Genomic DNA, 14584 nt, shown 5'->3' with positions numbered 1-14584 from the left:
TTTGGCGCGAAGTTTAGGACTCCAAGGGTACAACTACAGTGTACACTGTATTTTACAATGCTCGTATCAGTTGCGGTACGTTTTTGTACAATCGGCTTGTTACTAAGTCTAACTTTGGTTGTAACAAGTACTGAGAGTGAGGCCTCTTCTGAGGTTACTCCAGTGTCAGTCTCACAGAAAGACATTTGTATCTTATCAACTACGTCTCGAACACTATGTCATAACAAAAGGAATAACCTTAACAAAGTTTCCAGATAGACGACTATTGAAGCATAAACGTCAGGATCATGCCCTAGCAGTGAAAACGATTTCACAGATAGATGATTTTGTCAAACAGTACAGGATGATCGAACTGGTGTTGGACAAACTCTTCCAGGTTTAATTATATGGCAAATATATTGATGAAGTAATGAGTGTTAATTAATTAAACTACCGCATGTTTGCAGGTACTAGCAGATGCTCGAGTGCAGATCAATGTAAGTGGATGGCAACCTGATATGCCATTCCCTGATAATGAGAAGGACAGAGAGGGTTGAGTCTAATGTCTAATAAAACGCTGCATAAGCTGTCTTTGAGTTATGTAATTTTCAACAGCCGTGGCTCAAGTCATTGAAAACACATTGCTGTTTGGAGACATTCTATTGAGAATACCAGATATGACACACGAGGTTTATGCCTAATGAGTTCTCTTGGGCTCTCGATATCATCACTCTTGGGCTGAATGATTGAATGAGTTTATTAGTAGCAAATTTAACTTTTTCTTCATTAGATCTACAAAAGTCAGACTAGAAGACGTGAACTTGTTATTTGGTCCCTCCAACTGTGTAATGAGACTGATGTTTTTGAACATGCAGAAAGGAAGCTGTTGAATCTGGTAAGGTCACATAGTTTTGTTTGCATCAGAGTGACCCTATTCTTAGCTACTTTGGGTTGATTGTTCATGGTAATATGGATACAAATAAAAATAAGTATGCATGACCACTATAGTTTAAATATTTGTGGCTGTAACTGTTTACTTAGATATGGCTGTCAATCTCTATAGTTATCTTTCTGAAACCATTTACACATTTAACATTTTTGATTTCTTTGTGAATTGTATGAAATTCACAAGTTGTTATGCAGTCTAGGCAGTTGTAGTAACCATTCAACAACTACCATCAATGAGAAACATACTAAACAATTAGTTTTGGCATCCTAAAGTTTTATTAATCATGTGTCGTTTATTATGTGGTGTAACAGTATGTATCTGAATTACCAAAAATGATAGAAGATGCATGTCCAACATTATCAGAAGCTATTTGATAGTATAGCCAAGAACTTTGTTTACATTACTTTTTATCATATTTGGCTGATTACATAATTTCATATTAATAGTTTCGTTGTGGGTGAACAGATTTGTGTGTAAGAATACTTGTGTAGTGATTACATTCCATTTGGGGGACTAGACTAACTTAATATTTATTTATATTAGTAGAAATACTCAGTAAGCTGGCTCCTAATACCAACCAATTCGTTCCATGTGCTACACATATTCTTGAGCTACTTCAAGAGCTTAGAGTAGAACTATAGAGCTTAGAGTAGAAGCTAGTATAGCATTTCTATGGCTGTCTGCACAGGGTTTTTGGAGATGGTCGTTCTCTGTATTTCCAGCACATACTGATCATGCATATATATACTGTATTGTTTATGAATGTTTTTGTTCTTCAAACATTTACATAAACCAAACACTGGAATATTTTGTCACCAAATTTTACTGTTTTACAGTATGCTGGCAATCAATGACGTACATCAGAGATTTGCCATTTTATATTTTTTCAGCAGAAGTATCAAAGACACTGTGCACATGGTATACTACAGAGGAGAAACTTTTTGGTTTCATATTGTAGTCCATACTATGAGACAGTCAATGCAGGCCTACACGTTCAGATTTTGCCTGTATAGGCAGTGGCATAAACAGCAGGGTGCTGAGGGTGATCGAGCAACCTTTGCCGTCTGCCATCACTCACTGGCAGCTTCTTCTTCTGGAAAGCAATTTGCTCAGTTGCTGCTACTAGTAATAGGTACAGTGTATGTCAAGGAAATGCTCATGTCCATGCCTTCCAACAACCTGAAGATAACATAATTGACCATATCTAAAGCATCAGAAAGACAAGGAACGAATATATTCCTTCCTTGTGTTTCTGATGTGTTAGTAGCATTTACAATGTCAAATGTCAACCTATTACGTTAGCTTTAGACTTCTAGCGAAGTGTCGATTAAAAGCAGCCATAATGTCTCTTGTAACACATAGACAGCAGTACTGTAGTATTGTCTGGGAGCCTCTAGTCACGAGTCTGCACACAGGCGGTCTAGATGCGATGGCCGTTTGTTGTTGGCCCAAAGCAACATCGCTGTGCAACCCTATATTCAAACAACAAGTCAGAATAGCAGGCAGTCATCAAAGCACCCAATACATCTGTAACATCTGTGGTCGCATATGCGGATCTCGTATTGGGCTGTTTCGTCATGGTCAAAGCCACAATTGAGATTTTTTGAAATCGACAACTCAGTCCATCATCATTCTTGGGGCACATGCCATCACCATCATGTGTGTGTTGTGTGTGTGTGTGTGTGTGTGTGTGTGTGTGTGTGTGTGTGTGTGTGTGTGTGTGTGTGTGTGTGTGTGTGTGTGTGTGTGCAGGCACATTGCGCCAGGCATGTGGTGTTTGGCTGCTGTCCTATATGTTGGTATTTGTCATTTGCGTTGAGCACCGCTGATGACGTCGCTGGGACTAAAAATTTTGGTTCAGTGTACTATTAGAACTGTCATCAAATATGTAGAAACCTTTATCTAGCAGCGTGTAGGCACTGTAGCTTTCCTTGAATATCTATAAAAACATTTCAAGACTTACTTAAGTTAGGTAAGAGGAGAGCTTGTGTAAAAGTTCTGCTCTCTCAATTAATTATACATGGTTGTCAGGACAAAATCCTAGTGTGGCAGCTTGCAACTAGACTGTGATTCTTTACAAATAGCTGTAATGTTGTCTTTTTTGTTTTAAATAGAACAATTTAAATTATTTGTTATGTATTTTTCATTTACAAGCAATTGCAGTCAAACACACGCTACATGTATCGTTTGCAAAATATTTCAGTGACCATTGATCACATACACAATCGGTTGCTATGACTTTGCATAACATTTCAAGAGGCTAAACGAGAACTTTAGAGCAGTGTTTCAAGACAGAAAAATGAATAGTTGTGCATGTGACTTGTGGCAAAACAATGTTATGTGTGGCAAGCAAATATTGCTTATGACTAATTATTACTTGCTTTCTGCTTAATCTTCAGATGAGTCAAGAGCTGGGTGTCATACCAATGGAGGAAGACTACATAAATCCTTACAGAATCAAATTGGTAACAGTTGCAGGTTCTCTCATTTGCTAACTGCTACAAATAGGTGTTGTAGAAGAAACCAAGTGCTCCTCAGAAGACGCCAAAGAAGAAACAACGACAGCCAAGAGAGAAAAAGCCTCGATTAGGTGGACGAAGACTGGAGTTGTGATAATTACTACATAAGAAATATGAATAAATAATAAAATATTTTCTCCAGCGAGCACAAGGTTTAATTTCTTCTCTGGTAAATTTAAAAATTCAGTGGGATTAGAGAGCGGCTTTAAATTGTCAGGGTGTCAGCTGTTGAGGTCATTAGCTGCTTGTCTGCTTGGTGACAGCTAGGGCGGAGAGAGACTGGAGACAAACTGCAGTTTGTCTCCAGTCTAAGTCTAAACTGCTGTCTGAATCTGTCTGTCGACCATTGATGGTTAACACTTCGTGGTTATCAGTATAGCTTGTGCTTCTTTCTTTACCTTTCTTGAGTTTCTTCACAGCAGGCATCCTACAGACTAACAGTGTACGTACAGTGGTCGCCACGTTGGCTAACCGCTTACGTGTGTTTGTTAATTGTGAAGGTCCCGGATGGATCGGCTCGGTACAGGTGTACATTTTGCGGACCTGAACGGAATACTCATAGCTGCATTTTGATTGGCCCATTTCGATCCAAAGGCGGGACTATAGAAGGCGGTAACTTTGTAATTGATCATTCTCTGAGTGACGTTCTTGCAGTTCTAGCTAAGTGTTTCTAAATCATGTCTGGTCGTGGCAAAGGTGGGAAATCTCGTTCTAAGGCAAAGAGCCGTTCGTCTCGTGCTGGTCTCCAGTTTCCCGTCGGGAGGATGCATCGTCTCCTTCGCAAAGGACACTACAGCGATCGTGTCGGAGCCGGCGCACCTGTCTACATGGCTGCTGTCCTAGAATATCTAACTGCTGAGGTTTTGGAATTGGCAGGGAACGCTGCCAGAGACAACAAAAAGGCGCGTATCATCCCAAGACACCTTCAGTTAGCAGTGAGAAACGACGAGGAACTGAACAAGCTACTTCGAGGCATTACGATCTCGTCCGGAGGTGTACTACCTAACATCCATTCGGTTCTTATACCAAAAAGATCTTCAACTGGTGACAAGAGCTAATTAGCTCAGTGCCTGACGTCAAACAGTTTAGCCTACATGTCAAACTTGTAGAGTACATTAGAGACCGTCTTTTAGTGTACTGCTCTAGGTGGCATTTATATTCTAGTAGTACGACTTACCAGTAAACGGCGCAATGCGCTCTAATATTCACGACCACGTGAACATCTCGCTAGTGTATAATACCAGTATTATAGTAATATACAGCCTATTGAACAGTGTGACTCAAATCTAAGTCTACATGTGAAATTTTAGTTTTTTGATACATTGATTGGCGTGCAGTAAAGAGCAGTCTCCTCTCCGGTAAATAAGTCCCATCAATACTGTAACAAGAAAGATACATTATAATTAAAGTTCAAAGTTTCACACTAATTGACTTTTCAGATACATCAATCATGAGTGCCCTTCATCATTGACTTGGGTTTTGCATGATGGTTTGAGGAAAGGATCATAGAAGTCAAACTTAATAACAAGAAAGATGACATTGTCAAGTAGAGCAGCAAAGCCAAATGAAATATGTTCAGGTGGGAGTGATTGGACCAATAGAAGTGACCAAAAGAACAACAAACTGGGGGCCTACAGTAGATGCAAACAAACACATCATTGCTAGAAATTATGTTACCTATGTAAAAAAGTTAGTGTATTGTAAATTATGAAGCCTCTCAAAATAGCACAGTAATATTTCAAATGAAGTTCTGGGTAATAAAACATCATTCACTGATTCCAGGACTTGGAATTAATCCACACCTTGAGGACAGTCTCTCTGCCAAACAGATAGCAAGAGATAGAGGTCTCGTACCAAAAGAGAGCAGTGTCTAGCTACTAGCAGTTTCTTCTTGTAGCATATGTTGTAACGACAGTTCAAGCTGTCCATTTCATTTTTGGGCAAACTACAGATGCAACTGTTTCAGTAGTGAAATAACTTACAAAGACAACACTGATAATAAATGGCCAACACTCACCCTCCACATTATAGAAAATTACAGAAAATATACTCTAAATAATTCATCAGATGGTCTGTTTGTGGTGATGGCCATGGATAGCCATCCGGCTACAGTTCTTGTTGGGCACTTGCTGTACAATGCAAACACACAGCATGTCCTCAACAACTCGATCCCTGCAAGACGCTTGCAATTTGATCTGCAGTCTAAACGCATTGTTATGTATCAGTCTTGAGATCAGCCAAACCCCATTGATGAAGCTGAATATCACTGGTGCTACAGTATGTGCCTCCTAGCTGTTCATTATTAGACTGCAGAGATCACACTCTGTCAGCAGCCCTCAATCCCTCCGGATCCCTGGCAAATTATAATTACCCTGTTCAGCTAGTAGACTATTAGCTCTAGATTGCAGCCAGTTCGATTTCACTTGTCCTATAGCCATCTGCATCAATCCACGTACAGCATGATGTTGCCTTTGCAATGTTTCTAACTATGGGCCTTGCAAAGAAGCTTTGAAAGCGCTAGAGGCCTATATTCCAACAAATTCATCCAACAAGAGACATTGCCTAAATCATGGCACATGATGTCATGACACTGAACCCAACTGTAGTCTCGCGTAGTCAGACAGCTCTCTCAGTCTCCCTATCTGTTCCATTTGCAGGTCGAGGCATTACTGTAATTCTAGCGCATGCGCGTTTTGGGATACTAATCACTCCCATGAGTGGTGCGTTAGCATTATGGCAACAGCGACAGCAGCATTGTACGCTCCTTTCAAATCAACCGAACAGCGCAAGATGTTGGCTGCAAACAGCTTTATAATCTAGTCAATCTAATGAACGTGTGTTTTGTCAGTGAGGCTCCCGGTGGAACGCAGCGATGTCAGAAGTGTTTAGAACATGGCCACTGGACATTCGAGTGTTCAAATGAAAGGAAGTACGTTCACAGACCGTCGAGAACGGCGATTATGGCTAAGAAACAGAAAGCGGCGGCAACCAAACGACCACCGTACAGAAAATTTGCTACGCCATCATGTCGACGTCATAAAACGCTAAACTTTTTCGTTTTAGACCGAAGAGCAATCGGCCAGCTGTTAACAGAAGGAAAGTTGTTAGAAAAAAGAGAAAGGTAGACAGCAGCAGTGACAGTTCCAGTAGTGACTCGTCCAGCAGTTCGAGCAGTGATTCGAGCTCATCTTCCTCGGACAGTGATGACGGTTCAAGCTCTTCAGGTCGAGGATCAGACTCGTCAGACTCGAGCTCAAAGTCTAGTAGCAGATCTTCAGATGATGCTTCATCAAGCAGTAGTAGATCAACACAAAAGAAGAGGAAGAGAGGGAAGAAACGGTGATAGCGTATGGTCATAAATGTAATTAGAATAAAAAATCAAAATTATAATGTTGGAACAGTGAATTTGACTAAAGTCTTTTCTATTTCATTAAGCACCAGGCATCATCTACAAAGGACGTATATAGGATCATAACTGACTGCGTGTAAATCCCTGATTTATAGACAGCAGTTGCTGTAGTATATAGCAGTTGTTAATCATTAAATGGTATTGTAGGAGCTCTTAACTGGGAGTACACTCATTCTGATATTAGTCTATTTCCCTGGCCACTCCACCTCTCAACTCGTTTGGTACTAGGTGTGGTTATTATATGTCACATAAGTATTGTAAAGTTTGAATAAAACATCAAGGTTCAGGCTATCATTGCTATGGATTAGACAGATAGATACTTTAGTAACTGAAACTGTGTTTACTTACACCTTTGCTTCTACAGCCATGAGTCATCTAGGTTTGAAAACCGTGATCTACTTTGAAGTATTATGAATATTGATGCCAGTTGTTTTTAATTAAGCAAGCTACTTAATTAGAGTTCATTAGTGTAAAGTCTGTTCTAGAATTGTTAAGAGCAGCTGTTGCTTCACACAAGTACAAAGTTAGATATAACTGCAAGACCTTATAACCAGGTGATAATCAGTTAACTGTGTGTCGTCATACCCCCACGTACAGGCATTGCCGTGTTGGTACAGAAACCAAACATGACAGCACAAGAGGGCTCCTTCAATCTGCTGTACTCTATTAGCCAAGGTCCATGCTCCACTGGCGAAAGCTTGAAATGTTGTCCTTAATTAATAGCATGTCTTGGGGCATTTACATGTTGCAATACAATGGGTGATGTAGGGAGGTACACGTACATTGCATTATGACTGTACCAACTACTGTTTGAGTTCTGAAGGTGCCTTTGCATGCACAAGTTTAACAACAGCAAATAATAATAACAATAATATTAATTGTTATTGTAGTATTTCCATTACAACCACCTATGTCACATCACAACAGCAAAACAGAAAGCAACAATACTAAACTCAGTAGGGTGAGTGGGTTTTTTGCTGTCACAACTGGGTGACCACCAACCCAGCAGGTAAGTCCCAGAGATTGAGGTACATGTTTCCGTGTAAACCATATGGTGCTAGTAACTGGCATATCAATTATTGATTGTGTGCGCTATGAGGATTTTGCCAGCTCTGAACACAGCACCACCAGGAAAGCACCAATCCTCATTACCAATGGTCCCAACCCAGATCACAGAAACTCCCCATCGACGGAAACAAGCCTATTCTCACAGACATAGCCAAATAACAGTGTGAAAGAACCAACAGACACATTCATTGTCAAAGAACCAGAACTCTAACGACTAGATAACGAGCTGGGCAGCTACATAAACTAATCAGCCCTTAACCTCTAAACAAAGTAGCTTCTAGTTATATGCGTCATTACGCTACTGTAATTGTCCATCGCAGATATAAAGATTAGATAAGATATAAAGCAAGCTAGCTATTGAGCTCAAAAAAATTAAACTTTGGACTGCTACCTGGCAGAGATAGCATCTAGTTATCTAGTATTAAAAATAGTTTAGCCAGGTGCAAAATGCCCAGCAGTATTGCTTTCTGTAATAGTGTATGGTCACCAACAAATTTCCAGCATCTTCTTATTGATCTAATGATATTGATTTGAGAGTGTCTGTTCTTATTCCACCTAGTACACCAAATATCAGTGGACAGATCTTTACATTCTATGACCTGTAGAGTGACAGATCTTTACATTCCATGACTTGTAGAGTGTTTCATTTCAATGACGAGTGTTTTTTGTAAACGATGCAGATTGTGATGACCTGGAATAATGTCCAGCCACGGTGCAATACCACCCGTACCTACGTGCGCTATTCCCAAAGCTCCCAACACCACTGGAACAACCGGTGTCCGATTGACACATACGGCTTACCTCCACCCGCAAGTCGCTGTAGTATACCTCGTCAGTTTCTCAGCTTGTTTCCTGGCGATGTTGCCATCAGCAGGACAGCCGATATATCAATAAAAAGACAAGTGTTTGTCTTCTTATTTATGTCAGGATGATTGGCACCTTCTTAGCAATAGGAATGGCTGTATACCACATCATAGTGATGTCGTCCGTCTCCACAAGCCTATCAGGAAGATGCCAGTACTGTACCGTCTGCTCTCCACTGGAACCCCAAACTGACGACAAATGTTCCCGTGGATGATGGGACCCACTTGATTGTGTTGATCAGGGTACAGTCTGCCACAATGTGGTCTACTGCCTCCAGGTCTGCACTGCATCAGCAGCAAGTGGAACTAACGTCAGGATGCAGAATGTTGCGTTCGTAGTCCCGAGTCCGAAGAGGTTGGTCGTGAGCAGCAACCGCCAGTCCGTGGGTTGAAGCAGGAAGACTCGCTGACTTCAGCCATCCGTAGGTCACATCCATGTCCACAGGTGGTTTCTCAGTGAGACGGCGATATACTGACTGTGAATAAAATTCCTGCTCCAGGACTGCGCACGAAGAGGACTGCTGTACATGCGGAAATGTTTCACATCCGCCCGAGGCTCTTGCTCGAAGATACCATTATACGTGATAACACTTTCGTACAGGCGACTTGTCCCCAGTCAGATTCCTCTGCAACCGTGCAATAAACTGACAGGCCATGCATCGCAAATGAGACGACCTCCTAGCATCACACGTACCTGTACCATCTTCATCAAGAAACCAGAACTGTCACAAAGGCAATAACAGTCCAGTCCCACAATACAAAACTGATACGTCGACTCAATCTGTTGTAACACTCGACAGCCCTTGGTGCACGGACTGTATACAGCCGGTCAATGTCTGCCGCAGCTGGATGGTGCATGGACACCATGCATGCATAGAAAGAATAAGTTTTCTTGTCCGCGCCGATCATGCTGCTGCATGTCCGCGGTCCTCCAATGATTGACACCAAAATCGTTAGTTACGGTAACTCGTACTAAGTGAGAGCCGGTAGTGCAAACCCATTGATGGCCAGAATCTTGTTCCCGCGCGATCGACCTTACAACTCGGTTCTACAACTCGGTCCAGCGAACCATCCTTACTAGGAAAGTACCACTCGTGACGGAGCGCCAGCACTGTGCTGGATACCGTTACTCTCATCCACACCCAAATAAATACTTGTCGACTTAATTAATTTACCTGGTTCCAAACAGTAGATAGTGTCCGTTTTCCTACCGTCACGTTCTCACCCCAGAATTGTTTCCATAGAACTTGCCGTTGACAAAGCGTGCAACAGCACTCTTGTCCGGACCAAACTTCAACTGGATGTCATTAGAATAGGTACGAACCGTGTGCAACAACCCTTTCAGCTGATCAGGATTTCTGCTATGATATCAGCTTCAGAACATCCATGTAAAGCAGGTGACTGCATGACAAACTGACGTTCGGCAGTCTCACAACGCCCAGTGCTCAACCAATAGCCCTAGCCATGCAGTTCTGCGTACTCCGCGCTGAGAGGATTAAGAGCCATACAGAAGGAAAGCGGAGATGGTGAATCACCTTGGAAATACCTCACCTGATCCGCATGAACCTCATCTTGATGGTACAGTGTACATGTACCGTTCCCGTGAGAAAGCACCATTGATGTCTTCCAACACATGACAGGAACTTGCACAAGACTGGAACGATCTTGTGCAGCTGAAGGCACTGGAGTAACCAGCTGTGTGGCACGCTGTCATAGGCCATGCATGAACAGACTCCTGTGCCTGGTCTTACAGTCCTGAAATTGGTATGTAATCAACAGCGCGGATCCTTTGCACCAAAGCAACCATGCTGACAACCCTTCTGCTCCCGTGCAATGAGGTTTCCCTGAACCAATAACCAATGCCCTGCAATTCTCTGTCTGACTCTATTATGTCCTGCTCAACCAGATCAGTCTGGTTCGTAAGGTCTCTTGTAAGCACCGGAAGCAAACCCTGGCTCAGATTGAGGTGCTTAGACCATCGTGGCTGTCTAGACAGAAGACATGACTACGTAGGATCCGACTGGATCCAAGAAGAAGGATTGTTTTCTGTTAAGTGCCGCAGTTTGTGTTAACCTGAAATAACTGCTTCGACAACTGATCTGGTCAGTTCAAACTACCTTTGACAAGCAAAGTTATATATGTACAGGAATTATAGGGGGTCATGACTAAGTGGTTTATTCTAGCGGACTGTCCGAGTATACTGATGGTCAGTGTTCATGTCGGCTTTCAAGTCGCTATCTACTTCATGTACCACTAAAACACTGAAAAACCTGATTGTTACAGTGCCATCATTCCTAATCAATCTATGATCACATGATTTGATCATAGATATTGCGTCCTGCATATGCACAACTAGATACATGCTGACGTGTTCTCACATGGCCAGCTTCTCTTTTCTGAGAAACATTTATCTGGGTCTTCAGATCTTAAACCGTTTTCCACTGGTATGGCTGTAAATGCAAATACACGATTTTCATACCAACAAACATGGTTAGGTGCAACACTAACTAAACAAAAGATTAGATAAATCAGCAACGCCATAATGTCAAAGAAAACCACCTATCAGTATCTGATAAATTCCCATTTGCACATCATATTTGCCTACACAAAGAGAACCCTATGAGTGTAGACTGCAGTCTGGTCCGAAAATATTGCTTTCGGACACCACTGAGATATTCATGCTACTTAGTGCATTTCTGCGTACTGAATACCATTCTGCATTCCCTACTAAGTTAGTTAACTAGACTACTAGATTGCATTTTGCACCCAATAGTCACAACATTATCTTCACCCATATGCAGTCCAGTCCAATGAAGATCAGTCCACTAGCTAATTATTAAATCTACACGTAGATCACACACAGTAGCAACAGTGCACAGACGTAAAATAGCAAAAAACAACAAAAGTCATGACTGAATTAAGTCTGTTGTATACTGGATGATGATGTTGAGTGTATTCTCATGCCATGTTCTCAGCACTTAATTAAGAAACTACTCAGCACAAAATCAATTTAAATTAATTAATAAAACTTAGTCACTCCCTGTCTTACTAGGCATGATGGTATTATGACTGTGCTTATGTTACCCCTATTGCAATACTAGCACCATTTACAGTGGCAATTGATTTGTTTGACCTCACATATAGACAGCGTCGCTATTCATGATCCCAGTTCATACTACATAGATGTATTAATTCATTAATCTAGACTGTTCTCCACATGCAACCTCTAATGGTGTCATTTGTACTTCTATACGCTCCTTCACCAACACCTCAAGGACCAACAGCATTGATACACATCAACTGCTAGATCCAATACATGCCATACACGCATCCATGTCAATTTCCTCTTCTAGATGAAAAGTACATTCAATACATTGTACACTTTAATGAGAACTAAGATAAGTCAGTTGAAGAACTGGCTGTAAAAGTTGAAAAGCATCTTGTATGTATGTTGTACAGTTAGATGCCTGTAATAACATGAATCAACTGTATAATGCTGCTTCAGTCAATGACACCGACACAATGATCAATTAAATTACCTCCAAGTACAAGCTAGTGATTAGAGACTTTACATCATCATGAAGATTTCCTTCTTCCTAAAGTACAAGACATGTATAAACATACCAGAAATTGCCAGGTAGTGACATTGCACCATAATTCTGGGAAAGACATTTTGGTGTTATTTATCTTCTACAAATTAATTAACCAGACAGTCTAAAAGTTATCACCATATCATATGTCATATACACCAGGTGTCAGTAACCGAGTTTAGATACAGTTCTAGGAACTTGGTTAGTAAACAAAAATTAGGTGTTGTCATACCATGATAAAACCATCCCAACATTCAATAACTTAGTACACAAGCCCTTCAAGATGACCTCAATGAATAACAAGTGGAATTCAGGTAACCCCGCTGAATATGTCTGAAAGCCTGCGTTCTACCCTCATTACCCACTACAAAATGTCGCAGGGAATCTGCTGTAAGTCGCTGTGAATGGCAGCAAGTCGCAAGAAGTCGTCCCGAATCCACTGTGAATAATCGCCACGAATTTACCACGGATTCGCTGTCATTCATGGCAGATTCAATGTAACTCGCCACGAAATCACTACCAAATTCGCTGCAACTTTGTCATGGAGATGTTTGCAGCTAATGTACCAGTGATGATGCTTCAAGACCCCAGCATCTTCATTCTAACACGCTAAGTACTACACGGTACTGCTTATATGTGATAAGGTTGGGAAATCCTCCTATCGTGAGAATGCCCAAAGTTGGGTCAAAGAGGAAGTGAAAGGAGTGAATCTAAACTGTTTGTGTTGTTTTCACATGTTGTTCCCTCGGAGAACAGTCCTATCTCCTATCTCTAGTTAGTCCAGTGGTCAAGGAAAAGGACTGGAAGGAAAAAGTTATAGTATTAAAACCTGACGGCCAACAAAAATTTTACGCATGCTATGTGAATCCCACTTGTTAGTCAGTGTGACCTAAGGTAAGCAAGAAAACAATTGATTCTAATGAAACATTAGGTTTTAAAAAATAATAAATAAGACCTTTATATCACCAAATATTCCCTTTACATTGAACAACACTTGACATATAAAAGCATCTATACGCCTTATTGCAACAAGCTCTAGACTATGTTGCACCAAGAAACCATAGAGACTAACCATTACTGATACTTTTTCAGAGAAAATGACAATTTTGATGTATTTTATGGTATTCTTGTTGACATTATTTACATTTGCCAAAACAAACGTGCCTTTACGATTCTCTAGCTGCTAGCTTTGACACATTAACTTGTCTACACTTACACTTTGCAAGGAGACGTTGCCTCTAAAATAGATCCAACAACCGATGCATGTTCACAATCATAATCATTTACGATCAAGAGCAGCTCTCTATTTACAATGAAACTAGCAATTGAAGCTGTGTTTATACCCTCGCTTCCTCTGCTCTGAAAAGTACAATAGGATTGTTGCAAAGAATGACAAATTTAGATGCTATTTCCGTTTAAGTGCTCTACTTGTAAAATCTATCTAAAATCCTACAGAGCAACTGTCATTTCACATGACTGTGAAGTCTATAAATAGTCTGTAGTTGCCAAAGTAAGGAGCTATCACAGACCAGACATAAATATTGCTTGTGGTTATGCAATACTCTAGAACCGGTTATTTCTGTGATCATGATCTTTCTGCGAATTCTGCGAAGAAATCATGGAGCACACAAATAAAATTCGCAAATATTTAAGCCTGTCCTCAGAGTCTCAGGAAGTCACTGTTGCAACACATGTACATGTGTGACACTGTGTGTACCAGTAATTGTCTTCCTGGTTGAAAAGAAGAAATTTAATTTGCAGTAATTAAACTTTTGTCTAGATTCTCAAATCGCAGTAATTCAAGACTGCAGAAATAACCGAATATACGGTATTACCATAGGTTCCCTTATAAACGTTGTAAGCCACGAAAGCAATTGACTTTGCGTTAGCAGTTCTAAAGAGGTATTTTCTCTGTTGTTATTTCTGACAAGACCTGGCAATTGCACACATGAATTACACTGTTCTGGTAAAAAGTTCTTTCATGAATGCTTGACAGATTTGAGTGGTGGTTCGTCCATTGTCTCTGGTTGCCATGTATGATAAATCACAAACATTGCTTAGTGATTGAACTGCACTAAGAGTGTGACAATTCCTGAGTATGACAGACATAGTCAGCCAGCCAGCCAGCCAGTCAAAAACCGAAAGTCCAGCCATATACGGTTTGAGTATGCTACTCGCTAAGTCATGTGACTCTTACAAATCTCATT

At 40.8% G+C, this 14584-nt stretch overlaps 3 protein-coding genes across 3 annotated transcripts; all 3 read left to right on the top strand.

The window, feature by feature from the left end:
• Positions 1-17: 17 nt before the first annotated feature.
• On the top strand, positions 18-3630 carry LOC134189860 (coiled-coil domain-containing protein 134-like). Its single transcript, XM_062658255.1, has 7 exons — positions 18-187; positions 255-376; positions 447-531; positions 595-668; positions 770-874; positions 3328-3393; positions 3446-3630. Exons 1-7 carry the CDS (start codon positions 58-60, stop codon positions 3539-3541), a joined length of 678 nt encoding a protein of 225 aa, XP_062514239.1. The 5' UTR covers positions 18-57; the 3' UTR covers positions 3542-3630.
• Positions 3631-4069: 439 nt separating this feature from the next.
• Positions 4070-4732, top strand: LOC134189678 (late histone H2A.2.2). Its single transcript, XM_062658031.1, has one exon. The coding sequence runs from the start codon at positions 4125-4127 to the stop codon at positions 4503-4505; it is 381 nt and encodes a 126-aa protein (XP_062514015.1). The 5' UTR covers positions 4070-4124; the 3' UTR covers positions 4506-4732.
• A 1416-nt stretch (positions 4733-6148) lies between these two features.
• LOC134190044 (zinc finger CCHC domain-containing protein 10-like) lies at positions 6149-7039 on the top strand. Its single transcript, XM_062658457.1, has 3 exons — positions 6149-6239; positions 6296-6448; positions 6511-7039. The coding sequence occupies exons 1-3, from the start codon at positions 6181-6183 to the stop codon at positions 6788-6790; spliced, it is 492 nt and encodes a 163-aa protein (XP_062514441.1). The 5' UTR covers positions 6149-6180; the 3' UTR covers positions 6791-7039.
• Positions 7040-14584: the final 7545 nt, after the last annotated feature.

The sequence above is a fragment of the Corticium candelabrum genome, chromosome 14, assembly GCF_963422355.1.
Source record: "Corticium candelabrum chromosome 14, ooCorCand1.1, whole genome shotgun sequence".
Lineage (NCBI taxonomy): Eukaryota > Metazoa > Porifera > Homoscleromorpha > Homosclerophorida > Plakinidae > Corticium > Corticium candelabrum.
Note: the sequence above shows the minus strand (reverse complement) of the source record. Positions and strands in the feature narration are given on the sequence as shown.